The 27,816-nt window shown below is 44.7% G+C and overlaps 1 protein-coding gene and 1 long non-coding RNA gene across 4 annotated transcripts in view; one reads left to right on the top strand and one right to left on the bottom strand.

The window, feature by feature from the left end:
* Positions 1-25,810, top strand: part of DZIP1 (DAZ interacting zinc finger protein 1) — a 51,595-nt gene extending 25,785 nt beyond the window's left edge. Inside the window, exons 11-23 of one of the 3 annotated variants that reach the window (XM_044249969.1) lie at positions 1,889-2,029; positions 2,503-2,551; positions 3,733-3,789; positions 6,141-6,197; positions 11,266-11,325; positions 16,415-16,557; positions 17,000-17,162; positions 17,638-17,764; positions 18,359-18,412; positions 20,166-20,359; positions 21,849-21,979; positions 22,831-23,005; positions 25,001-25,810. In XM_044249969.1, coding sequence (XP_044105904.1) covers positions 1,889-2,029; positions 2,503-2,551; positions 3,733-3,789; positions 6,141-6,197; positions 11,266-11,325; positions 16,415-16,557; positions 17,000-17,162; positions 17,638-17,764; positions 18,359-18,412; positions 20,166-20,359; positions 21,849-21,979; positions 22,831-23,005; positions 25,001-25,077 — 1,428 coding nt within the window. In that variant the 3' untranslated portion in view covers positions 25,078-25,810. The remainder of the gene's footprint in view (positions 1-1,888; positions 2,030-2,502; positions 2,552-3,732; positions 3,790-6,140; positions 6,198-11,265; positions 11,326-16,414; positions 16,558-16,999; positions 17,163-17,637; positions 17,765-18,358; positions 18,413-20,165; positions 20,360-21,848; positions 21,980-22,830; positions 23,006-25,000) is intronic. The other 2 variants (XM_044249970.1, XM_044249972.1) reach the window with 2 other exon arrangements.
* Positions 14,931-19,559, bottom strand: LOC122907193. Its single transcript, XR_006384700.1, has 3 exons — positions 19,548-19,559; positions 18,974-19,046; positions 14,931-14,945 (listed from the first exon to the last, which is right to left on the bottom strand). It is a non-coding gene; the product is annotated as an uncharacterized LOC122907193 (long non-coding RNA).
* Positions 25,811-27,816: the final 2,006 nt, after the last annotated feature.

The raw sequence follows: 27,816 nt of genomic DNA, 5'->3' as shown, positions 1-27,816 counted from the left end.
GTGTTTCTCTGTTTAAGGGAAGTTGCGATTGCCAACTTTTTATTGCTTTACCTAGGTTCCTGGCAATCTTTTTTTTTTTTTTTAAATAATATTGGTAGGAGTTCAAAGGGAGTCACAGATAAATGATGGGATGCCCTTTTGACCTGACAGAAGACTCTGGGGAGGCTGGAAGGCTGTCAGGTGCTCACGTAACAGAGGGAGAGGGCAGAGTCCTGTGCTCTGGCGGAGAGAAAGAGCAGGGACTTGAAAGGACAAGAGGTCACAAGAAATGGGCTCGAGGGCCACAAACTCTCGGAAATAATTTCTGGCTATCCTGTGCATAGACGATCACATTCCTCTTTCTGCAAACTCCTTTCTGTGATTTCTGGTCAATTCTCGAGTCCAGTACCAAAAGATTGCTCTCCCTTAGTGTTTCTTGTGTCCCTCTCCTCTGGAGGGTCTGGACTGACTTGTCAGTCCTAAACCTCCCCCTAAGCCCTGGACATTTTCACAGGCTTTTCTTTCTGTTTTCTAGCTCAGTGCTTTTTCAAACTGCTTTGGGGCCCTCTTCCCATGGTCTGTAAAAATGTAGAGAGGGTTCTTAACAGTGTTCTCCTGGGGGAGATTCTTGGCATCCTCTAGGTTATGAAAGGTTCTTTTTATTTTAATTTTAATTTTTTAAAAGATTTTATTCATTTATTTGAGAGAGAGAGAGAGAGAGCGCGAGCGTGCACCAGCCCAGAGAGGCAGGCAGAAGGAGAGGGAGAGGCAGACTCCCCACTGACCAGGGAGCCGGATGTGGGACTCGATCCCAGGACCCTGGGATCACACCCTGAGTCGAAGGCAAACTGAGCCACCCAGGAGCCCCTTTGGCGAATTATTTCTTAAGGCCTGGGGGGCTTCTTGGTTGTTTGCAAGTACTGTTTACTAAGATGTTCCCTGCCTTAGTCACTAAATTTGAGAGCAGTAATTTTTGAAGCCAGACTGGAAAGTTCCGATCTGGGCTCCTCCCCTCCAGCCCTCTGAGTTCGGACCATCTGCTTTATGCTGTCTGGACCTGAGTCCCCCCTTCTGTACTGTGGAGTCAAAACATGCATCCGTGAGGTTGTGGTGTGGACACAACAGGATGAAGTGCTTGATGAGGGTTTGTTGGGAAGAACGGAGCAGGTCGGGAGGGGCTGCCTCGCCCGCGCTCTCTACTCTGTCTACTGAGGCACCTCACCACCTGCCCTGCTCGGTCCACACGTCACCTCCACTTCCAGGCTCTAGGCTGGGACTGTGCTTAGCTCCAGTGACCTGGGTTTTTCCCTCTGGGTAAGCGACTCCTAAAATTATTTTAAGAATCTTTGCCTAAATGACTGAAAACAAATCGTTCTTGAATTTTTTTTTCCTACGTGCAGTCTATGATCTTTTCCGACATGAAGTCTCTGAGGATGGATCTTTCTGTTCTCTGCACCCCTCCCCATCCCTTCTCCCTTCTTCCACCTTCTTTTTCTCAGCAAGGATTTATTGAGGTTGTGCTTAGTCACTGGACTTACAAGTAAGGAAGGTGGGCTCTCTGTGCACCTGAGGGGCGGATGGTGTGGGGTTATGGCCCCTCAGTGGGAGCGCCCCGATGCTGGATCAGTGCTCATCCTGGTGGTGTGTCCTTTGCTGTGCTCGAGTGCACGCAGTCAATCACCTTCTCAGTGCTGTATCTTGGGTCACAAGCTCCGCGGGAGCACAAGTGAAGCCCTTGTAAAGCTGAGGCTTTGGTACACGGTTACCAAAGATGTATTCGGTCACTTGAAGTGCATAGATAATCTGAGGCCAGCAAAGAACATGGGGTGTGTGTGTACAGATGGCGGGATGGAGACATTGCACATGCGGTTTGCAGACGGACGCCTTCATTGTTTTTTTTTTTTTCCAGCTCTTGTCACATATAGAAAAACTTCGGACCTCCATGATAGACGATCTCAATGCAAGTAATGTTTTCTACAAGAAAAGGATAGAAGAGCTAGGGCAGAGACTCCAGGAACAGAACGAACTGATTATCACACAGAGACAACAGGTATTTTTGGCTCCATATTGGCACTGTTTTTCTTCAAGCAGTGCAATTTATCAAAGAACATTCTGTTTTATTTTGGAGCATTTGTAAGTTGGATAAGGTAAAGGAGGTAGAATATTTTCTTCCCTGTGGTTGTTTGTAAAAGTAAATCCAATAAGATAATTTTTTCAAGGTATTTTTTTTTTAACTGTGAAGAGCAAAAATTTGTTCAACTAGAATTTAGAATAAACTTGAAGGTAGAGAAAAATTTCTTTTTGAGATTACTTTGAGAAGCAGCCCAATCCAAAGGCTACTTTTATATAGTTTTTGCCTTTATATCTTTAAAATCCATCTGTCCTCTGTCTTTGGAGGACTTCCTGAAAAGGTTGATTTACTTAAATGCAGTATCTGTCCGTCATCCGGTATGTCCCCATCTGGTTTCAAACTTGTATCACTAAAAAAAAAAACAAACAAAAAAAAACGGTTTTTCTTTGCAGATTAAAGAGTTTACCAGTAAACCATTGAACAGCGTCAGTGAGCCCAAAGGTAAGTGGACCGGGATCCCAGTGTTGGAGGTGAGGTGGCCTCCCTCAGTAGAATGTGGGGCCCCTGGGGGCTTCTGGGCACCAACATGGCATTCCAGTGGTGATTTTAATTTGAGAGATCTGTCACCTTGATCCAGAGAGTTGAATTTTTAAATACATTGACTGTGACTGAATGGTCTCACCTAGGTTTTATCAGAATATTGTTAGGCACAGAATCCATGCTTAGTAACCGTACCTCTGGACTGATGAGTGATGGTGGGGGAGTCACTGCTAAAAGCACCAGGTCTGGAGACTCACGGGGCTCAGTGAAGCCCTGTCAGTGCCCGCCTCCGTTTCCTCAGCTGTGGAGTTGGAGCACTCAGAGTAACCATATTACAGGCTTTGTATGAGGATGAAATGGGGGAACATGTATAAAAGGCTCATTTGAGCACTCGTGGGGATGCGCCCTTGTGAACTACCCTGGCCTCAGTTACTCCAAAGTACTCTAAGGGGCTGGTTGTTGGCTTGTCAGCTGAGGCAGTTGGGGGATAAAAGTTTGTTCTAAGCATAGAGGGGGCACATCCAGCCTACTGTCTGTGGCGGCAATGGCCACCCGTCTCCTCTCCCTCAGGAGCGAGTCTAGAAGGGAGACTGCACCCGGAAGTGCATGCAGGGTCTCCCAGTAATGCACACAGCTTGCCTTTGCCGGGACCCCTCTCAGATAACCCCCTCTCCCAGCAGGAGCCAAGACTCCTGCTCATCTCCGGTCATTAAAGGATCCTTGTCTACTTGAGGGGGCACTGACTGGGGCTTGGTAATGGCTGTGTGAGCTGGATCTCCTCCTTGTCTCTAGGCGGCCCCTGAGGGAGTTCAACGACCTACGTACTTGGTTCCTTGTTTTGAGATAAAGGTTTGGGAAGGGCTGAGGTTCCCTGTAACTTCTCTTCGAAATTTTGAGTTCAGGTAGTGAGCAAAAGCTGTGTAATTACTCAGCATGAATACTTGAGTGATAATAATTTTAGGAAAAAGTTTTATAAGGATTTATGTTAAACGTCTTTACTCAGTTGGGTGAGTCACCATATGTTGGTAAATTTTGCTTGTTTTTTTCCTGGGGGGAAAAGATTAGGATAAGTGCTGACAAAATATAACCCATAGCTTATGATTTGGGTCATTAACTTCTTTTTTTTTTTTTTTTAATTTCAGGGAATCCTGTAATCTGGCAAACTTTCGAATCGAAGCCAACTGCCCCAGCTGTACCTAGTAAGTTTCTATAAAAGGCTCAGGATTCTAAAGATACTTTTGAAGTGCTAACCCAATAGACAACTTATTATTTTTAGAGCCTTGCCTTCGAAAACCGTATGTTTGGAGATTACATGATGATCTATTTTGATTCCTGGCTTTGACCTAGATCTAAAAACCAACACTGTAAATATTCTTGTGGTTTTGTGGTGATTTTGGTTAGCCGTACCTATTATGTCTCAGTTCACCTAATCAAGGGACAACTATAAATTCTTTGGCATTGCTTCAGTTTGTACTGGGTTTCCCAAGGCGTGGCGCTGTGTGACGACATGACCTTGTGGTGGCCGCCACATTTCAGCATCACTGAGACTCGGGTTGCAGCCTTTGACCCAAAGTTCTTTCAGCCGCTCACCTGAGGTGGACTCAGCACGTCTGTCTCTTGGAGCTGTCAGGATTTGGCTGTAATCCACAAGGACATCATCTGGACAGTGTCGAAATGGAAATGTTGTTTCCTTAATAATAGTTAAATAGTTGAGATACTTTTATTATTTTATTATTCCATTCAGGAAAGTGGAAGGGTGGAGGAAACTAGGGAGCAGACGGTCCTGGGCAGGAGAGGACGTGTGTGTGGATGGGCATCTGAGTACCGGGGGAGGGTCCAGGTTGAGGCTGGGCCCTGAGTGACGGGACCATTCATATCGGCCCAGAACTGCAGTGATGAAAGGGCATTGGTGAGCAGATTTGGGAATTTGGAACAATTGACTGGAAAATGCTAATGGTTTTAACTGCTCAGTCTTCTCAAGTGCTTCTGGAGACCTCTTTTTTTTTTTTTTTTTTAAGATTTGTTTATGAGAGAAAACAGGGGGATGGGGAGAAGGATAAGGACAGAGAATTCTCAAGCAGACTCCCTGCTGAGGGAGGAGCCCACCTCACAGGCTATCCCAGAACCCTGAGATCATGACCCAAACCGAAATCAAGAGCCAGATGCTTTACCGACTGACCCACCAAGACACCTGATTTCTGGAGGCCTCTTGATGTTGTTTCTGGAACCCTGAAGAGGTTAAAAGGTGTGAGGAGGGAAGGGAGGTTTAGTCCCAAGAGTAGGTCTGAAGGAATAGTAGAAGCTGGGCTTATATCTTATGGAAAAAATACATTTCATAGAAGGATGGGAAGGTTAAAAGGTATTAAATTGCTCTTGTTCATACCTTAATTAGACTCGGCACAATATTGGAACAATATTGGGTTCCAATAAAACTTAATTTACAAAGACAGGTGGTGGGCTAATATGTCCTATGGGTTATACTTTTGCAAACCTCGTAAGTTGCAAATGGCTTTGAGGGTCTTACATTTCCAGAATAGCTACAACCTACGCACACCTTTGCCGGTGATCATCATAAAGACAAAAATGTATGCCTATGGAGGAAGCTGAGGTTTGTGGCCAGTAGTTTTCAGAGTAGGAGTAGAATTAAAGATCTATTGTAACAAGCTAGTGAAAGAGAAAACTAACAAATACATGGTCTGGAGCGGAACCATGACATGAGTGTTCACACCAGCATCGTTCATAACATCCGAAAAGTGGATGCAACCCACATTTCTGTCAGCTAACGGGTGGATGTATAAAATGTGGTCTGATCATACAGTGGAATGTTCTTTGGCCATAAAACTGCATACTGGGGACACCTGGGTGGCTCAGACGATTAAGCGTCTGCCTTCGGCTCAGGTCATGACCCCAGGGTCCTGGGATCGAGCCCCACATCAGGCTCCCTACTCAGCGGGGAGCCTCCTTCTCCCCCTGCCTGCAGCTCCCCTGTGTGTGCTCACTCTCTTTCTCTCTTTCACAAATAAATCAAATCTTAAAAAATTAGTAAAACTGCATGCTGAGGCTGTCGTGGATGAACTTTGAAAACGTGATGTTAAGTGAAAGAAGCCAGTCACAAAGGACCACAAAGTATGAGTCCATTCTGTGTGAAATGTCCAGAATAGGCAAATCCATAGAGACAGAAAGTAGATCGGTGGTTGCCAGGGTCCACTGCGGGGGCAGACGTGGGGAGTCACGGCTAATGGGTGATTTTAGCGCGTGTGATGACAATGTTCTAAAATTAGGTAGTGGTTATGGTTGCACCACTCTTATTATACTAATTGTATTCTTAAAGTTGTATATTTTATATTGAATTATATATTTTAAAGGAGCAAATTATATTTTAATAAAGCAAAGAGTGTTAGGTTAGCTGGTGATTGTCATTGGAAACATTTGTTCCTTACGATCTGTACGTAGCTTGACTAATTCGAGGAGGACTCGATCATCATGAAGTTGAGATGCTCATGTTTTCGTTACGGAAGGCTGTGAGCTTTTTCTCTTTCTGCTGTTTCAGTGAGTGCCTCGGCCGTACAGACTGTGGATGCTAAATCAGGTCTCACAATGGCCCACGGTAAGTCAGCCAAGTCTCAGCATTTTATGTGCAGTTTCTGCCCTGAGTCAGAGAACTGATTAACCACAAGTGCTCCTGTGGGGTAACTATGCAAAACAGAAGACGTTTTAGTGAATGCGGAGAAGTTAATAATACTGCTGTCTTTGTATGTCCCTTTATCATAAACTGTAGATACCTACCAAAGTCATAAAGTAGAAAATGTGTGTGTTGCTAGACTTACAAGCAGAGACTTTAATGTTGAGTGGTACTTTGATCGTGTATGATTTTGGGTGGAGAGTGATAGGTGTTGGGCAAGAAGGTGATTTTCTACTAGACCAGCCAACCAGCACATGCCACAGGGCATGCCCGACTGTTTTTATAACTTTCAGTGCGGCAGCAAGTCACCTCTTTTAAACAAACAGTTTCAGTGATTGGTTGGAAAAATCTAGAAAAGACATGTGATGGAAACCAAAGGGAAAATTGGGAGCCTCAGGAGGAAACCGCTGCCAGGAATCAGTTCCTGGACCAGGGTGCGAGGGTGATAATTGTTAATCACGTGATCTAGCCGATAGGTGAATAGCAGTCGCCATATTTTATTTTTATAGTGTTAAGGCACTTACAGTTTTTGTAAGTATGTTTTTAGTCCATTGTTTGCCTACAGTCTGCTGTATAGTCACTGAATTAAAAGATGGGAGGGGGACCAAGCTTCTTCTGTCTTACCTATAAATGCTTCTGGAATGTAAATGATTACTTCATTCCATTTTGCTTTTTAGCTTTTGAGCTAGACTTAAATCGATGATGGTCAGTCAAGTCAGACTCTGTATGTTCAGAAATATTTTTCACATTAGCATGGCCTTCTGTACCCATCCTTTTTGTTCACTGAACAGACTCATGAAGGTGCCCCTTACTTTTTCTCCTGAGGTCATGTCAGGCAGGTCAGTACCCCCTAAGCATGTGTTCACACTATGTAATGCATAAACTCCCCACTTACTGGGTGTTAGTATTTATAGGTGTTTAGAACATGCAGGTGTCCTCCTTCTGGACCAGCAATAGAGGTAAAATATGTGTGGGACCTACGTAAATTTGCTTTAATATTGAATGGACAAGAAAAAGTCCCCTGGCAAGCACTCCCTAGTCGTATTCTTTATGTCAGGTCAAAAACCTCTCTCTTGCCTTCCTTTTCAGAGATGAGTTTTCTAACACATTGCTGGCCACTTCTCTGTACTTCAGTGTGTTAGAGTTTCTTTTTCTGTTTCTTGCTACTTTGTTATCATTAGCCTTTTGTGTGACAATACTAGAGGACTACATTTTCTTTGCTTCCTATTTTTGGCACCCAGTAAAGAACTCCTACAGTAGGTAACTTTCGCCGTCTGGGTTGATTCAAGAGTCCTGACAAATCCACCAGTTTCAAAGCACTGTGTTCCTTATGGACTTTGCCCTGATTGGAGCTGGGCTGCGTGAACAGCCATGCCCCCTTGCTGGCATCTGCTGGGATTAAAATGCTAGTTTTAAATGCCAGCCAGACCTGGCATGAGGCCTGATGCCTTTGGATCGGGATCTGAGCTGATTTGTGAGTATCTCAATGGGCAGGAGGAAGGAGGAGGCTTGTATGGGGCCCGCTGACCTGCTCCCCCCCACAGCCATGGCAGTGACCCCAGCTGTAGGGGGTTGGGGTAGGGGGACAGGGGGCAGGGAGCCTTAGTCTGTATTGCGTAACATTATTTTGCCCGATTACCTCTCAGTCTTTCCTGTTGTTCCTTCTAGAGCTCGATGAAGCTCTTTATGATGAAAAATGTCATGATCGCTCACTGTCTTTGGTTGGGTTCCCTGGGGAAACCGGCTCTGAGGCGGAGATTTGCAGGCGGGAGGTTCTTGGACAACCCCTGTGAGAGAGGCCGGAGTGGCGAGAAGGGGACATGGAGCCCAGACCCACTGTGGTGGGGGCCTCTGCAGATCTCACCGGGAGCTGGAAAGCTGGCATGGGCTCTTCAAACTTGTCCTGGATAGAGCCATCCGTTTCCAGATGTGGGCTGCCCCATGGAGGGCTCAAGGGTGTAGGCTGCTCCTTTCCACTGAGACAAAGCAAAAAGTAGAAGCCAAAGGTCAGAGGAAAGCACTAGAAGGGAACGAGTGGTACAGATGAATTATTTGGCTGAGCATAGGGTATGCAGAAGAGATCTGAGGGAAGCCTGGCTGGTTGAGACTGTTCACGGTGAGCCCCAGGTGCCCGCCTCCAGACGCTCAGGCCGTCCTTGGGCAGGATGTAGCCGCTGAGAGGCTGGGCATGGCCAGGCTGGAGGGCCGGAGCTTGGGGAAGCTCAGCCCCACCAGAGTGTACTCCAAGAACTGAACCGGACAGACCAGCTGGGGATCGAGGAGGGGGTCTCTGTGAGACTCTTCACCTAGGAATTGGGGTTGAGGTTTTGAGACAAGAAGGGGCAGACATACCAGTTGCTCTGTGGAACTGTTGGAAAGGTGCAGGTGATTCGAGCAAGGGCGAGGGAAGGGTCAAGACCGCCATGAGCTCAGGAGACAGTGCCATTTAGAGAAGTCCAAAAGACAAACCCAGAAACAGCCAGTAGGAAGGCACCGTGGTTTCATGGCCAAGGACCTGAACTGTGAAGGGAGGCAAGCAGTCTGGATTCACAGGTGACTTATGAAGCCATAGGTCTGGGTTTCCTTGCCTACCAAATGGGGAGAACAGGAATGGCTGCTTCAGCGGACTGTGGTAAGGTCAGATGAAGCAGCGCCTTTGGAACCGGAGCCAGTGAGCGAGCACGCTGGCCAGTGTTAGCTTCGGGGGTCGGGCTGACAAAGTCCAGCATAGCCAGCCTGTGCCAGAGAGGGCTGGTAGAGACCTAGGAGTTCGTCTTCTGGAGATAATGGCAGGAGACTGACATAAGGATTTTTCTGGAAGCCTCTGGAGAGTTCAGAGGAGAGAGACTCGGGTCTTCGAGTATGTCAGCTCGGCCTGGATATCTCAACGTAAGACAAGAGCTGGGTCCTTTGGAGGCTGGGCCCATGGCTTAGAAAGCGTGAGAACGGCAGGCCCTTCACTCCACTTTGGACGTCAGTCTGCTGGGTTAGAGCTGGGGTCTAGTGGCCCTCATTTCCTTAGCCTGTATAGTAGAAGCCCAGGTTCCCCACCCCTCAGAACCCCACCTTCTGCCTGACAGCACCAAAGGTCACAATTCTGAAGCTTTGTCTCCACTCAAGTAAGTCCTAGGACTGTCCTTATAATGATAACAAAGATGCATATGATTGTTCGGGGAGATTTTATAGAGCTTTTCCTCATAACTTTATTTTTGTCATTTCCATAAAGGCAATAAAATATAAATCATGTGACTTTTAAAAAACTGAAATTAGCTATCCTCCTAAAATCCCTATTTTTAGCAGTTCAGACAAGTAAGTAGGCTCTTTGTATAACTTGACTTTTTAATTGTTTAAATTTTTTATTGAGATAAACTTGATCTATAACATTAGCTCAGGTGTGAAGCACAATGATTCCATATTTATACATATCGTGAAATGATCACCACAGGATTTAGTTAACATTCATCACCACACATAGCTACAGGGTTTTTTTTATTATTACCTATATAACTTTAAAATCTCGATGCTGAATAACACACTTGAAAGCACATTTTTGATGTTCAGCAGTTGTGCATGGATAGAATTAAATGCTTCTTTGTGAGATCGTGTTCACGTTTCAAAATTGAGTGGGGTTATTTCCTAATAGGCCATGCTCCAAATATTCACTAGAAAGCAGTGTAAAACGCTTTTCTCCCACTCAGTGTTAGATAGATTGACTAAGTTGCTAACAAGCTATAAGATCCTCTTTACGCGCACTTAAATATAATATATATTTATTTATTTGTGTATACGTGTGTGTGTGTGTGTGTGTGTGTGTGTGTGTGTACAGATGCCTAAAACAGAGTATCAGAAATACGCTTTGGCAAATTAAAAGCTTAGACTTCCAAGTAGGAGGTATTAAGTCTAAGCTAATACTTGCAAAGCACGTAGATCTGTGCCTGACAAGCTGGTGGGTGCTCAGTAATTATTGGCCGTGACTGCCCTCGCTGGTTGCCCACTCTGGGGTCTGGTGTGGAGTGAAATGGCCTTCACCTTGTAGGCGCAGGGGGAGAGCTCCCTGGGGAGGTGCCCTGTGGCACTTTCCAAGCCAAAGGTGAGTGAAACACACACTTGCTGGCTAGACTTCCGGTTGCATTTTATCCCAGTGTTCGAAGCCTGATTTCCTGACCCCCCCAAACTTGACCTTCCCCAAAAGGAACTTCCCCTCTCTTGATGGGATGGGGCTTGGCTTTATCCATGCTGCCCACGGGTTTCCTTGAGCCTCAGTCATGTTACCTGGGAAGTCACTGAGAGACCTTACGCCCCCACCCACCCAGGGCACTGTTCTGGGGTGGGTTTGAGAACAGCCCCTGTTCACGTGTCATCTGTCCACAGCCTTGTCCTGGTGGCTTTCTGGGAGCAGAAGGAGGTGTGAACCATGGTTTGGGGACACAGACATGTCTAAGAATGGGGTCCCCATCTTGCTGCTGACCCTGGGTTGACCTGTTCTCTCACCATCCTGGTCCTCCCACCTGAAGACCTTAGAGGCTAGTGAGAAGTGGGGATCCCAGGGCCTCGGCATTTCATCATGTTTTTAATCTTTGGGAATTGAAATAGTTTAATTAATTTCCTCTTTAGCCACCTCATCAAAATATTTTATAAGGAAAGTATTGTGGGGGGGGCGATAAGTGAAGACCTTTTGCAGTTGTGACCTTGTGTCTTAAAAGAATCCCATCAGGCACGAGGTTGCTGAGTGAGAAATGATGTAATTATCTGAAAATGTAATTTCCCTGGGGTGGGGGGGTGTGAATTAATGGAATATGCACAGAAAGAGCAGATACCATGAAAAAGGGACCAGCTTTAACTGACTGCCTCCATATTCTTCCCAGCAAATTCTGCTGTTTTAGGCATGATTAAAATACCATGAAACTATATCTTTCAAAATTGTTTGAAAGGAAACTAATTTTACTTTGCTGTATGTCCTGTTTGTACTATTCTTATTTTTCCTTGTTAATAGAGCAGGCATTCTCATCGCACATACTGGAAACCATAGAAGAGCTTTCAGAGGAAGAAAAAGGTAACCAAGGGCTCACTCAGGGTTTCTACCTGCATAGATTCTATTGAGATGTTAAAACCCAAATCTTGAAATTGATGCTCCAGTGGTTGTCACACCAATTAGGGAAGACATTTAGGTTTGGGGATGATGTTTTCAATCCATCCGTAGTATTCTTCTATCTTATTCCTTTAATATGCTGTTATATTTTCCCCTGCTTTACTGTATTCTTAGCATGTGACTAAGACCTTCCTGTGTTAGGGAACTTGGGGGAAAAAAACGAAGTCTTTATGTCAATGCAGATATTTTCTGGTCAGAGGGCAAGTCAACACATATGCGTTGTGCGCCAGATGAGACAAAAATATTCCTAGCATAGGAGTTCTTTCTCACACCCTGAATCTGTGAAATGAGAGGGTGAGCTGCCCGTTTCCATGTTATTTTAATAGCAAGAAAAGCATGTCTAAGCTCCCAATGTAGAATATTTGTAGGCAGAATGTCTTTTAAAAAAAAAAAGAGATATATTTATTATAGAGAGCAAGTGCACACGTGGTCGATGGGGGGAGAGGGAGAGAGAATCTTAAGCAGGCTCCATGCCCAGTGCAGAGCCTGATGCAGGGGCTCGGTCCCACCACCCTGAGATCATGACCTGAACTCAAAACAAGAGTCAGAGGCTTAACCGACTAAACCATCCAAGGGACCCCTGGATAATGTCTTTATGGTGAAATTTGGGAACAGTTCAAGGTTTGGGGAGATAATTAAAGTCATTGTGGCTTATTCATTTTATTCAGCAGCTCTCAAAATTATTTCCTGTCAATTAATCTTTGAAGTTTATGAAAATCATTGCACATTATTTAGAGTATTTCCTGATGCCAGACTCGTAGATTCTGAAACAATTATACTTGAATCTGCTTACCATCATTTTCTCCTTAACACTGATAAGGATTGACACCCTATGTTATTTCTTTAGGAGAAAGCAAATTGTTAATATTTGTATGAACTTGGGTTTTACCCTTTGTGTTAGGAAGAGAATTAAAAATGATACATTCCAATTTGTAAATCTTCATATTTGTTATAACTTCTGTGTTCTCTAGACGACTTTTTCCAAATTATTTTTTTAAGATTTTATTTATTTGTCAGAGAGCACAAACAGGGAGAGCGGCAGGCAGAGGGAGAAGCAGGCTCCCCGCTGAGCAGGGAGCCCAATATGGGACTCGATCCCAGGATCCTGGGATCATGATGTGAGCCAAAGGCAGATGCTTGACTAACTGAGCCACCCAGGCATCCCTTCCCCAATTTTTTTTTTTTTAAAGATTTTATTTATTTATTTGACAGACAGAGACCACAAGCAGGCAGAGAGACAGGCAGAGAGAGAGGAGGAAGCAGGCTCCCTGCTGAGCAGAGAGCCCGATGTGGGGCTCGATCCCAGGACTCCGGGATCATGACCTGAGCTGAAGGCAGAGGCTTTAACCCACTGAGCCACCCAGGCGCCCCTTCCCAAATTATTTTTAACAGGGCTACAAAGCGAGACGTGACTCAGGCACGTCCATTGTATCTGTGCAATGTTTATTTTCCATTCGCTTTCAAGTAATATGCTTTTTCCCTCATACATGTTATTTATTGATGTCTGGAACACCAAATATCTTATTTTCAGCAGAATCCATGAAATGCGCCAGGAGGTTATACAGAGTCTCAAGTTCACACTCATTTAAAAAAGCAAAAAAACAAAAAACAAGTCTGTTAGATTCCTAGAGACCATCCTCACTTAGTCCACTGTCACCCCTCGGGGCCCCCACTTAGACCCTCGACATCCTTCTGGCTGTGTTGTAGAATTCTTCTCCCCAGTCCACATAAGGTGTGAGTTTGGGATCACCGCCAGCAAACGCCCTCATTTGTCGTTGCCGCATGCAGGGCACCAGACTGGGAAAGAAAATAACCTTTGCCGCCCTCCATGTGTTTAGACACAGCTCTAGTGGGACAGAGACAAGGGCTGAAGCCAGACCAGCCTGAGTCCCCAGCGGGCTGTTACAGAAGCCAGTGACCCCAAGAGTCCTTCAGGAGCTCTGTGGAGTCAGCAAGCCGCTAGCACGTAAATTGCCATCAGAAAGTTCCTCAGCTGGGCTAACATTTTGCAGATGATGCCTGTACAGCTGGATTTTGGCAATGGCGTGCACAGCACGGGGGCTGTTACCCAGAGCGTGCATGACCATTTCTGCATCCTTAACACTTCTGACAATCCTGGAGAGGCGTATTTGATCTTGCCGTTCTATAGGATGTTAGAATGTGGGCCTGCAGGGGTCTCAGAGGCCATTTCATTGTTCAGGAACTCAAAACACAGGGGGATGGGGAGCGTGCTCCAAGTTGTTGAGCTTAATTAGTGACAGGGCTGGAACTCAAGCCCAGGTTTCCAGCTTTCCACAGTTTACCGCAAAGAACAAAGGGGACAGAGGCATGCTGGTCCAGGACTTGTGGAGGGGCGGGGGTTGGAGCAGTGTCTTTACCTCTCTGGTTTTCTCATTCTCACGTGAAAAATGAGAAGACTGATTGCTAGATTTTGATGTCCCTTCTGACTCAGAAATTGTTTTTTGGTGTTTGTTTTTCACTCTTTGGTTTGTGCTGTAACTATTTGTTCACCAAAACTGGTACATTGTACGTCTGCTAGAAATGATCACTTGTGTGGGCTGCTGTATGTTGGACCACCTGCCTGGGAAAGCGTTGTCTTACTGATCTTGGTGAGCAGTACGTGCTTTGATGAAAATCTTCCGTTGTGATTGGCTTTCCAGCAATGAATTCCACCTTTACATTAAAAACTTCATTTTTTTTTTCCTGTCCATTCTACATTCTTTCTCTTGGTTCCCCCTGACCAGCCCCAGCCTCGTAAGAGTCCTTCCTATCAAGAGTTTTCTCATTATCCATAAACGAATCCAAAGCAAGCATCAACATATAATGCAAATTTGAGAAGAGGGAAAATGTTTAATTTGCAGGCATTTTGGGAAACTCAGTCACCAGAAGGAGCTTATTATCATCAGGGCTGAGGGTGAACCCAACCCAGTCGGCAAACAAATTCAGTTCTCTTGACCCGGATCCTGGGGAGCAGACAGAGCCTGGAGTCTCTCTGGCTGTGCTTCTGTGTAGTTCTTTTTATATCCTGGGCACTGGCCCGAAAATTCCCTTTGTGTGAACAGGGCGGGAGTTGTGTATCTTCCTATGGTAGCACCATGACTCCTGGGCAATCTCTTGGTACCTCTTCTCGCTGTTCACCCTCGATGGTTTTCTACACTTAATGCGCCAGTCACCAACGTCTGTAACACGGCCACGGCTGCAGCTGAGCCCTCTGGATTTTGCTGTATTGTTCCCAAGACAGAAGTGCTTTTTTTTTTTTTTTTTAACTTTATTTATTTGAAAGAGAGAGAGCAAGAGTGTGAGTGGGGCAGGGGTGAGGTGGGGAGGATCATGAGGGAGTGGAACAAGCAGACTGCACTGAGCGGAGAGCCGATGCGGGCTTCCATCCCATGACCCTGAGATCATGACTTGAGCCAAAAATCAGGAGCCAGATGCCTGACCAGCTGACCAGGGGCCCCCAGAAGCATTTTTTCTAAGGTGGCTCCAGAATATTGGAAAACATCGGTGAGAAAGCAGCATGAATGCTGAGAATGAAAAATTCAGGATTACTTTTGATTTTTACTAATGCATAATCTTACAAAATTTCATAATTTCGGTTTCTCAAACCACAGTTCTAAATTAGAGAACAGCATTAACATGCAGGATTTTTCCTCCTACCTAATGTACACGCAGTTCATTGAACTGCTTTTGCCCTCAGCAAAAGTGTGGATTCATGAACAGAACTATTCTTTACTGCTGGAATTTTAGAGAGTTTAGAGAAAGTCTGAGACATTGCAGCGTTTTGTTGTGGATCTTCTGTCAGTCTGAACATCGTGGGTCCCTACAAGTCCCGTCTAGCGGGGTGGGTGCGGCTGGGCCCCTGCAGCCCCAGACCAACTCGGCACAGGCACTAGGCACCACCTTTGGGGGGGTGGGTGAAATGCTCCTGTTCGGGGAAAGACTCCAAATGACAGCAGTGTCATCGTGTTCTCCCAGGCCTGGCTTTGCACCTTCACAAAGGGTCAGAACAGCCCAGGAAGGAGCCTCTTCCATCAAGCCCTCCCTCTGCTTGGACAGAGGACTCCATTCAGGGTCATGTAGTCACTCCCCTTCCCCAAACGCTCTTGAACGGCACCCATTCTAGTGGGAGAATGAAAGGAACAGGGAAGGAAAAGTTAGGGGAATCTGGCCATTTATTTTTTCCTTTGCTTTTAATGATGGGTTGTTTTAAACAGAATATTCTTTTCCTAAGACTCTTGTTATCCTCTTTTTCTTGGTACATATTTTGGGAGGGATAATTTCACACTTTGAAATTTTTATCAATTTCAAATTAACGATTTCAAATATATCAATTTCAAAATATCAAATTAATAAGTTCTACCAAACTTATTAAATCAAAACTTCATTACTTAATAGAAATCAGACTTCCTCAAAAATGATACATAAATTCTAATGATTTAGGCAAGATGAATTCTTCAGAAAGTAGTAAAATAATTTCAGGATGGACCATTGAATGTCTAAAGAACTCCTTTTTTCTACTGTGCTTCTGCAGAGACATTTCTCTTACATTATTCATCTAATAATGATACAGTTAAGGGATCAAGAAAGAGTATTTTTTTAAAGATTTTATTTTTGTATTTATTTGACCGCGAGAGAGGGAACACAAGTTGGGGAGTGGGAGAGGGAGAAGCAGGCTTCCCGCCCAGCAGGGAGCCTGATGCAAGCTGGATCCCAGGAACCCCCGATCTCTTGACTCAGGGCTGAAGTCAGATGTCTAATGACTGAGCCACCCAGGTGCCCAAGAAAGAGTCTTTAAAGACAAAGTTTTGAGGCCTACTTAAGATACTTTTAAAAGTTGTGATACTTCAGCACCGTATAAATGATTAAACAATCTAAAAACCTTATCACATTACAAAATGCTTGCTTGCTATTTTTAAAAGCGGTGTTTTGCCATTTTCTACTTAGAGCTTTTATGTATTTAAAATTTTAACACACTTTGTAAACCTTATTTCAGGAAGGGAGAATGAACAGAAATTAAATCACAGCAAGGTCCACCTAAGGAAAGCTTTGAAGAGTAACCCCTCCCTCACCAAGGAAATAAGGAACGTCTTGGAGCAGAGTTTGCTAGAGAAGCTGGAAACCTTGGGGATTAATGCGGTAAGCTCATTCATTTTGGGAACGTTCGCTGGTTGTGTTGTATTTGGTTTTCTCAATAGGAGAGGATCAGAGAAGAGAAGAAGGCATATCTGTTCTGTTCTTGTGCACTCATTCTGTCCTGATGGCCCAGCTTGCATTATTGGTTAGACGGTCTCTCTCTCTCTCTCTCACACACACACACACCCCCCACACCCCTCTCTGTGCATTCGGTCCTGGCACCCACCGCCTAGCACCACTAACCAGTCCCGTGCACTCATACACACCCCCTCTATGTCCCACTGCCCTGGGAGCTCCTCTGGAGGCCAGAATGCTGTGTTCTATGTCGGGGCATCCCCTCCCTCGGATGCAGCAGTGAGGACAAGGTTGGCACCGTTGATGCTGACAAATGCTCACGAGATGAAGAATGTCCCAGGCTAATCAGATTAACGTTGTATTGCTTCAGGATATACGTGGAATTCCAAGCGATCACTTCAGCAGGGTGCTAAGAACTGTGGAATCAGCAAGACACGAACGAGAGAGACATATACCCAACATTCAGCAAATTCGAGACTTCCTTGAACATGAGGTCAGCTGTAAAATTGAGGAGAGAACCTTACTGACCTCAGGTAAGCCCGTCACTGGCCGCCATGTCATTTCTGCACATAGGAAAGAAGTCCTGTTGCCTTTTATAATTTTAAACAGTTTTCAGACTTTGGAACTTCATTGGCAAGTCTCGTACTGTTTGGACCGTTATAGGTTGAGTCTTGGATTTAATTTTAATACTAAAAAAGGGTGGGGCGCCTGGGTGGCTTAGTGGGTTGAGCATCTGACTCTTGGTTTCGGCTCCCACATCGGGCTCCATGCCCAGCAAGAGTCTGCTTGGATAGTCTCACTTCCTCTGTCCCTTCCTCTGCTCTCTCTCTCTCTCTGTCTCTCAAATAAATAAATCTTGAAAAAAAAAAATGCCTGTCATGTGGACTCTAAAGCCAAGAGCTTTTTGGTATCAAGAGCCAGCATAGATGGTACTGTAGTATTTTCCTGTGCGCTTCACTCACTGATCGCGAAGGCAATGGAGATTCATGAATGATGGTACCGTTCCAGATAAGTACGTTCCTCAAGTGGATACCCTTTCCAATGGAGAGATACCCAAGGCTGTGCAGCTTCCTCCCAGAAGCAGACAGTTGATAAGACAAAGACCTGTTTTTACTGATAGGACGTCTGTCCCAAAGTGAGTATTTTTGACCCTAAAATGTTTGTACTCATGTTTATCCCTGTCGGCTTGGGCTGCTCTAACAAAATTCCATGGACCGGGTGGATTGAACAACAGAAAGCTGTTTTTTCACACTTTCAGAGTTTGGACATCTGAAATCAGCATGACGTATGGTCAGGTTGTGGTGACAGCTTGCTTCTATGCTGGTAGATGGCCCACCCTCTCACTGTGTCCCCCTGTGGCAGGAAGAGCCACAGGGGGACCTCTTCTTAAAAGGACACTAATCCTTTTATGAGGGCCCCAGCCTCATGACCTCTAATAAACGTAGTTACCTCCCAAAGGCCCAACCTTCAGAGAGTGTCCCTGGGGGGTCAGGACTTCAACACGTGGATTGTGGGGCCACGCAGACATTCTCCCCACAGTAACGTCTGCCCCAGCAGAGCGCCACGCATTCAGTTCCTACCTGCCTGTCCTTGGTACCAGCCCATTTCTTGTAGCTTATTCTCTTTAACAAATGTTCAAAAGGAAAAATTACCCATTCCATAGAAATTTATATTGAAAATTACATTATTTGCTTGTGCCATTTAGGAATCGTTTTCTTTTGTGTTTTAGAATTAAGAAAAATATCATAGAAGATAATTTTCCCCGAAAGTCTTCAACTATTACGTGAGTACTTGGGAGTGGGGAGAGGGCGTTTAAAAAGCTCTTTCCCCTGAACATTCATTTTGTTGTAAATTGGTAGGTGCTCTGTGATTAACTAAAACCCTATTAAACATCGCAGTTCATTTGTCACCATTCGTTATTCCTTTGTGACATGTCTTTGTGTCTTCATCAGATTCTCTGTAAGTCAATAGCCCTTATCACCCTGTGGCCTCCACTAAGAAGTGGGGCCACCCCCAGTCATTTCCATTGTTCTCCCCTCTGTGTCAATATGATTTTCAATAAGACGATGAATTCAAAGACTGATGTCGTCTTTTAGTGGCTGGATCCTTGAGAGTATAATCAGATGATATTGTGGTGTTCTGACAGACATCAAGAATGGCTCTAGACCTTACTCTCCTGGGCCCTTTTAGGATACTAAGGATCCTAGATCCATCACTCATGAACTTGTACCACTGATTCACTTGCTTACCTGTTTAGGCCTGTTTTCTTATCTGTTCAATGGGGCGATGCTGCCTATTTCACAACACAGGTCTATAAATAAATATGAAAAGGGTTTAGGGGTACCTGGCTGGCTCAGTCAGTGGAATACACAAGTCTTGCAAGGTCATGAGTTGAAGTCCCACATCAGGTATGGAGCCTACTTTAAAAAAAAAGTAAAATAGATAAAAATTAGAAGATTTATATTTTACAAAGAAAAAAAGAAAAGAAAAGAGCTTGACCTCAGGGCTTGGCCCTTCATGGGGACTTAATAAATTATAGGTACATTATTGTTATTAATTATAAGTAAAACTAATCTCATCATAACTGAATTTCATCATCGACTTTTTCTGGAGGCATTACTGCTATAAATATCTCTTCTTGAGGCATTGTGTATATATAATAGAGACAAAATAAATTATATAGAGAATAAGGACAGTATAAATAGACTATAATGGAGACAATAAGATGATTGACCTTTCAAAAGCATTTTTCATGTACAAAAATCTCATAGGAACCTTATTTCATGGGACATTGTCTAGAAAAATTTAAGTGATCAAAGAATATTCTTGAATGAATGAACACTGCTATGAACATCTCACTTTATTTTTTTAAATACCTTTAATTTTTCTTTTTTAATTGTGGCTAAAAAAACACTCACCCAAGGGCGCCTGGGTGGCTCAGTGGGTTAAGCCGCTGCCTTCTGCTCAGGTCATGATCTCAGGGTTCTGGGATCGAGTCCCGCGTCGGGCTCTCTGCCCGGCAGGGAGCCTGCTTCCCTTCCTCTCTCTCTGCCTGCCTCTCCATCTACTTGTGATCTCTCTCTGTCAAATAAACAAATAAAATCTTTAAAAAAAAAAAACACTCACCCAACAATTTCCAAGTGTACCTAACTATTGTCGGCCATATGTACATTATGCATAGACAATTCCCTTTTTTAAAAAAAATTTTTATTTTTTATTTAAGTTCTAGTTGGTTACCATACAGTACAATACTGGTTTCAGGAGTAGAATCCAGTGATTTGTGACCTCCTGCAACACCCAGTGCTCGTTGCAACAAGTGCCCTCCTTAATGCCCATCCTCCACTAGCCCATCCCCCCCACTTTAAAATGGGGTGCTAATTCATGTGATGAAACAAGTGGGATTGTGTCTATAAAAGCGCCCCGTAAAGTACAGCGTGGAGGTAAATTATAAGTAATGATGCTATTTTAAAAGATGGGGTAGTTTTACCTCAGAAAAGATTTCTTTCCTCCAAATCCTTGGGTTTTCATTGGTTTAGGACCCCTCCGTTCAGTTCAGAGGAAGAGCTGGACGGTGATGACGTCATCCAGTCATGTGCATCCCCAGACTTGCTTCCTGCGCCGTCCTCCAAAAGCAACAGGTGTACCTTTGCGAAGAACACGGTCAGAAGCGACACGGACTGGACCGAGGGAAGTGAAATCGAGGACTCCGATGTTTCTCCCAAGCCCGCAGGTGAGCTCTGGTCATTAAAAATCCTTCTGGAAATTTTGTTAGGGAACAGTGGTTCCCCGGGGCGGGGTGGGGGCACCAGGCACTGGGAGGAGAGGCTGAGAAAGGGCTCAAGGAAAGGAGGGGGCTAACCCAGAAGCCACGGCTGCCTAAGGAAGATGCCCAGGGCTTAGCAGCTAATTGACGCTCAGGTGGAAGGAGAGGAAGCAGTTGGGGGTGCCTAGATATGTTCGTTTCCTAGGACTGTAGGATCAAAGTACTACATATCTCGTGGCTCAAAACAGAAATTTCTTGTCTCCATCCCAGAAGCTACAAGGCCAAAATCAAGGGTTGCTAGGCTGGTTCTTAGGGCCATGCGGAGAAGATCTGGTCTAAGCTTCTGTCCTCAGCTTGGAGGGGACCATCACTCTCCCCCGTTCATGCATCTGTGTCCGAATTTCCCATTTTTATAAAGACACCAGTGGTCCCAGATTCGGGCTCACCCTCACGAACTCACTTGAGTTTGATTACCTCTTCAAAGGCCTTCTCCCCAAATAAGGTCACCTTGTGAGATACTGGGGATGAGAACATCATCATATGACCGTGGAGGGACGCAACCCACGCACACACCGGGCGTCTGTGAGAAAGGCTGCTCTCAGACCCCGGGCCGCCTGGGAGACGCGTTGGTTTTAAAGAAGCAGAAGAGCCAAGTGTGCGGCTGCTGACCGTTTGCTGAAGAGAAGTGGGGCTGAACGGTCATTTCTTAAAGAAAGAAAGTCTGTTTAATGCAGTTCAAAAATTATATATTTTAAACATATCAGAATTCATTTATTGTACTCTATACAATTTATATTCATATAATTATCATTTTATATAATTATAATTATATAATTATAAAATTTGTTTTTGTTTATATAATTTATATAATTACATAAGATATAACTAATTAATTTTAAAGTAGTACTGTTTTTGAAAATACCCCCATGAATATTCTACTCCTACAGACTACCTCACTGAAATTAAAGTTTCTGACCACAGCTTGAATGAGACCATTGTTCTTTGATTCAAATGAAACCTTAGGGTGCCTGGGTGGCTCAGTTCGTTAAGCGACCACCTTCAGCTGAGGTCATGATCCTGGGGTCCTGGGATCGAGTCCTGCATCGGGCTCCCAGCTTGGCGGGGAGCCTGCTTCTCCCTGTGATCTCCTCCCTCTAATCCCTCTAATGCTGTCTCTCTCTCATTCTCCCTCTCTCAAATAAATGAATGAATTCTTTTAAAAAAAAGAACATGTTACTGCTTCTGGTCTAGGGGATCATGATTTTTCTAAAAGGAGTTATATGTCTTAATGTAACTTTTTTCAACCCCCAAAATATATCAACTGATTTTAATTTAATAAACATGATGATCTGTAATGCTCAGGCTCTTTCAAAGTCACTTGTTCAAGATATTTTGGAATCGGAAAAGATATATATATATATTTTTAAACCGTACCTATTTTCTGTTGGTCACACAGGAACCACCATTAAAACACTAACCGAGAAGGTTGAAAAGACGGTTTCAAATCACAGAAATGTGAATAAGCCAGCTGGTGGGATTAACGTTGCTGAGGCGTTCATCAAAAAAGAATTAAAAGAAGAACTAAAGGTAAAATCACACTTGCTCGCTAACCATACAGAGAGATTCATCTTTTAACTAATATACCTTAATAACTGTACTTCTTGTAGCAAAATGTCAAACAGATATTTAGTGGCAGCCGCTGAGATGTATACCATACCTTGTCTGCAGGATGGTTGCATTTCTTTCTATTCTGTAGAGAATCCAGGATATTGGAACGACAGTGGGTAAGAAGGCATCACGTGCTTCTCAGGCTTTACAGATTTTCAAACTCCTATCACGTGTCTGGCTTGATGCAGCCAAGTATTAGCGAGTTTGCAGCCGGATGCTTAGGACTGGCTAGAACCTGGGCCTCGGCTCCGGGTCCACAGCAGGACCTGACAGTAAGATGGGGACTTTTGGGGGCTTAGCCCCACGTGGGAGCTGGAGTGTGCAGAGAAAGGTATCAGAGAGATGAGGGCCGAGCCCAAGCTCTGTTCCCAAAGTGGAGGAAAGTCCCCAACACCTTCCCAGCAGCTTTGACCTGAGGTTCAAGATCAGATTATCCCGGACGTAAGAGCTCCTGCCCCTGGACCAGCCCAGCTTTACTGCTACAACATAGTTTCCGAGATTTTCTAAAGTCATGGCCGGTAGAGTAGGTAGGACACATGGAAATTCCATGGCAAGAAACAAGGAGGTGGTTCTGTCGTCCTACAATACGCAGATTTCCAAATCCATTTCCTTGCCCTCCAGAAATCACCAGACATGGAATCTCCGAGGTTCCCCAGCTTCAGATCATCCGGTGTCAGTGGCCCTGTCTGGCCAAGAGAGTGGAGGCCCGCATGCGCCGCGTCTTTAAGAAAAGCTCACGGCTGCCGTGCATTTCTGTGCCTTTCTTTCAGTGCGCGGACGTGGATGATGACGACTGGGACCTCTCGTCCTCAGAGGAGGAAGGATCTCTGGGCAAGAAAACCGGGAGAGAACTGAAGGAACCTCTCCCTGTGAAGAATGAGGCAAATTCGACTCAAGTGCCAAGTGCCTGGGGCGCATCTAATCTGAAGGGGCCACATGCAGAAGGTTGGCGGCTCGAGCGCCTTAAAGCGCTGCCCGTTTTCCAGTTACTCAGGTCCTCTTTAAAAATACCTAACGAAGCTGTGTTGAAACAGCATCGGACAGAAACGCTGCTGGTATAACAAATACCATATGCTTTGTGCACACTTACTCCTCTTCAGAGTCCTTTAACCTGGGTGTATTTAATTTGGACCAAAACTTTAGTCTTTAAATTTTAATGTTATTTCTGGGACGCCTGGGTGGCTCAGTTGGTTGGACGACTGCCTTCGGCTCAGGGCGTGATCCTGGAGTCCCGGGATCGAGTCCCACATCGGGCTCCCAGCTCCATGGGGAGTCTGCTTCGCTCTCTGACCTTCTCCTCGCTCATGCTCTCTCTCACTGTCTCTCTCTCAAATAAATAAATAAAATCTTTAATAAATTTTAATGTTATTTCTGAAAATGCCCACACAGTTACTCTCCGCATGCAGGTGCCTCGCGGAAATTAAAATTTCTGATCTTACACCGGAATGGGGCCATTCTTCTGGCAGTCTTCCTGTGTTAATCTGTTTACATATTAAATGTTTCCCTTTATTTTCTTTGAGGAAAGATTTCTCTTGCAACACTGTAGCCAGTGGGATGAATTAGAGAGGAGGCCAGGAGCTGACATTGTTCCTGGATGAGTGCTAGGGTCTGGCTAAGTCCAGTAACTTAACTCCCAATATAGTTCATTTTTAAAATTATAAAATGTGATTTGTAATTTTTGTCAAAGTAATTCTTGCACGTGGTGAAAGGTCATCTAGAAGGGCTTGTCTGCGCCCTTCCCCCAGCTGCAGCGCCCGCCCTCGGGTCTGTGTGGAACCCCGAGGTCCACCATGTCTCTCGGTAGTAAGTCAGACTACAGGTTCCAGGCGCATCAACTTTAGAAATGAACTGTTTTTTAAAAGATTTTGTTTATTTATTTGACACAGAGAGAGAGAGAGAGAGAGACAGCAATAGAGGGAACAAAAGCAGGGGGAGTGGGGGAGGGAGAAGCAGGCCTCCCGCTGAGCAGGGAGCCCGATTTGGGCCTCAATCCCAGGACCCTGGGATCATGACCTGAGCCAAAGGCAGACGTTTAATGACTGAGCCACCCAAGTGCCCCTAGACTTGAACTCTTGATGTCCTGCTAAGACAGATGGGGGTGTGGCTCATTTTCTGCTCTCAGGACAGCTCTCAGGACTCCTGTTGGGTGTTTTCCTGTCCCCATCTGTTACTTTATTTTTTTTTTTAAGATTTTTATTTATTTATATGACAGAGAGAGATCACAAGTAGGCAGAGAGGCAGGCAGAGAGAAAGGAGGAAGCAGGCCCCCCGCCGAGCAGAGAACCTGATGTAGGACTCAATCCACGGACCCTGAGATCATGACCTGAGCCGAAGGCAGAGGCTTTAACCTACTGAGCCACCCAGGCGCCCCGCCCCATCTGTTACTTTAAATTATACATGCAAACCTCCCTGTCCTTCCCATTTTCAGTGAGATCTCTCGCCACATCACTTTGTAAGATGAGCCATTGCTTTGTCTGCTCTCCAAGTCATCTTTCCTCTCCCCCAGAATGTGACCCGAACCTTTGCTCTCACATGGTGCCCATCATTAGCTTATCTGTGCTTCCTAGTGAAGCCCATCGACCCTAGAAAACCCATATCTACCATTTAGCTCCTCCTTGGCTTATTATAATTTTATCCTCCTTTCTTCACACCTGTCACTCAGAGTCAGTAGCAACAGAGCGTTCCTAAGCGCGGTTAAGGATCCTGACCCTGGGCTGAATACAGAGGAGAGATGCTGAATGGAAGCCTCTAGATAAGGGTCCCTCATGGTTCCCTGGAGATGTGGCCATTTCGCGGCCCTGTAGCTTCCTCCAAGCCTATGGGAGCTGGGGGTGTGGGGATTAGCCAACAGACCTGGACACCGAGCGACAAATGACGGATTTTTACAGGCTTGTCTGATCACTGGAGCTCATCTTCCTCCTCCTCTCTCTCCCTCCACAGGACTTCAAGATGAATCCAGCACCCTGAAAAGCAGCTTAGTGACAGTGACCGACTGGAGCGACTCCTCAGATGTGTAACCACCACCTCAAGGGGGTCAAGGTGAAGACACCGGCAGGTTTCCAGCGACCTGCCCACAAGACCCTCACCCCCCGCCCCCGCCCCCGCCTTACAGTATTTCCCACAAGGACACGGAAGCTGATCCCAAGAACAAGGGTCTCTATAACAGCACCTAATTCAGTATCGGAAAACAAAAATTGTCAACAGTATTTTGAAGCATATAGAGGTGTTTGACTTCTGCTGCTTAAAATTAATGTCATTTGAAGTCATAAAAAGTTTTTTCTTTAGAACGGTACTCTCTAGTGTTTAAGTGTATTTTTTCAACTAATTCTTAAGTGAATTTTTTTAAACTTATAGCAGGTTTCGGTTTGAATTAAAACTTTTTATTTAATATTTCTTTCTTATGTCCATTTCACACTGGAAGTGTTTTATTATAAAATTCCGTTAGTATGCTTAAAATTGAATTAGTGGAATCGGTGAAATCTTAAGAGTAGATTGGTTATTTTTCATATTGAAATAAGTTTAGAATTATAGAAATAGAGCTGGGCTAAGTTAAATACATTTTCCCGAAGTATGTGCACCATACTCTGACTTGAGCCCTTGTAAGCATGTTGTTATTAAAACAGTTATTTTAGAACGTTAAATACCATTTCTGAAGTATAGTCTTTACCTTGGATATTTTATGAATAAAATGTAACTGTTTTCAATGTCAATTAATTTATCAGAATATGCAAAGATTGAGACATTACTGGATTCATATGTGTATGTCGGGTTTTTTCCCCACTCTTCAAATGCCCACCCATATTATAAAATACCTCAAAACTAATTAGTTCTGTTCCTCACAGTTGTCAGTGGTCAGAAAGTTCATAGAAGCTGTCTTTTGTTTTTTTGTTTTTTTTTACTTTGTGGTACTATCTGTACTCTGTCCCCACCGTCCCCCCATTCCAAAACTAACATTTTAACTAAGAGTCTGTTGGTCTTGGATCTCTTCAGTTCGCCAACCTTTCAAGTAAAGCCCTCCCTTACCTCACTGTGACTGCGGCTGAGTTATTAAGGATGAGTTCGGAGCTAAACTTACCCTGCTGGGAGGTCCGGCTCGCCCTGTTAGCTGTGCCACACGACATCCTGATCTGAAGCCACAATCATTTGTGTTTCTGCCCCTCCCCCGCCTCCCCCAAGGGACCTTTTCATTTGTCCACTTGCACATTTTAAGCACTTCCCACAGGGGCCGTTTTATGGAAATGCACTCACTTTCTATGTAAGCACTTTAATAAATGCCAAATCAAATTTCCATATAGGAGGACGGAAATAAGCAACACACCAGAGCTACACCGTGCCCGAGAAGACAGGCCCCTGGACTCTTTCACTCACTTTTCCAACAGATATTTATTGAAGTATGTGGGTCTCTTTTGCGTTTTGGTTTTTTTTTTTTTTAAGATTTTATTTATTTGAGACAGAGTGAGAGTGAGTACATGAGCAGGGGGAGGGATAGAGGGAGAGGGAGAAGCAAACTCCCCGCTGAGCGGGGAGCCTGACGTGGGACCCGATCCCCGGACCCTGAGATCACGACCCAAGCCCTGACCCAACTGACTGAGCCACCCAGGCACCCCTATTTTGCTTTTCTAACATGCATCATTTGTTCATTTAATCAGAACAACTTTGGGAAACGGTATTTATCATAATCCTCATCCTGAAGGTGTGAGAAATGTAGAATTAAGTAATTTGCCCAAAGCCATACAACTGGAAGGTGAAAAGAGCAAGCTTTACCCGGGTCTCTGCTCCGCGTCTCCACACCCAGTGGAAAGGGGTGCGGAAATGGGATGAGCTCTGCTATGCAAACCCAGTATTTAAATTAAGTCGGCCCGTCTGGGCTGCAAAAGCCACTCCTTGACCTCCTCTCTTTCAACCTACCAGGCTGTCCTCCTCGGAGATGTGGTTCCTTTCAGTTGTCTTTGCATCCTGTGTTTCCCTTCACCGATGCACAGCTAACACGCTGGTGGTTCCCAGCAGAGCTTTTCTGTGTTTTCCCTAAATTCTTCAGGAGCTAGAACACTTCAGTACAATCTGAACATTACCTTTAGTACCTTCAGCACAGCTCTGAAATAAAAAACTTGGTTCTAAACACACACTCATAAAATCCTGCCCCCCACATTGGCCTGTAGCACCTAATACCCCCTTGTGGCTTTCATTGCATTTGTATCCCTAGAAGAGATATTTATAAATATTATATATATAATATATATCTTATATTCATATTATTTTAATTATATATTACATATTTATATATTTTCACATATATTTCTACATATTATATATGTATATATGTAATACAGAGATCATTTTTTTAGTAACAAACTTGTTCATTTCCTCTTCTTCCCACTGAGCATCTTCCAAATAACATGATTTTTCCCTTTTCAGTCTTTCACGCTGTTCAGAGACCCCTGGGGCAACTTACGTGCCCTGAAAAATGGTAAGTCTCTCCATTTCCCAGAGTGGCTGTGCACACAGGGCCGGAGACACGCCGGAACTCACCCATCACTGTGAGCAAGGCAGGCGCCACGCAGGCTCTGGAACCCTCCCCCGAGTCAACCATGACCAGCGTCTCTAGGCAGGTTCATACTGACACTCCAGCCCTCAGTCTGCTTTCTGTATCAGAGAAGCCTAAGCGGTTCTTTAGGGTGGACGTGCCAGGCAATGTCCTGGCCCCATTAGCCTTCCCTTGAGCGGTCACTGCGAATCACAGTGGTGACAAACAGGCA

This window comes from Neovison vison, chromosome 5 (genome assembly GCF_020171115.1).
Source record: "Neovison vison isolate M4711 chromosome 5, ASM_NN_V1, whole genome shotgun sequence".
Taxonomy (NCBI): domain Eukaryota; kingdom Metazoa; phylum Chordata; class Mammalia; order Carnivora; family Mustelidae; genus Neogale; species Neogale vison.
This window is presented reverse-complemented; position numbering and strand designations above follow the sequence as displayed.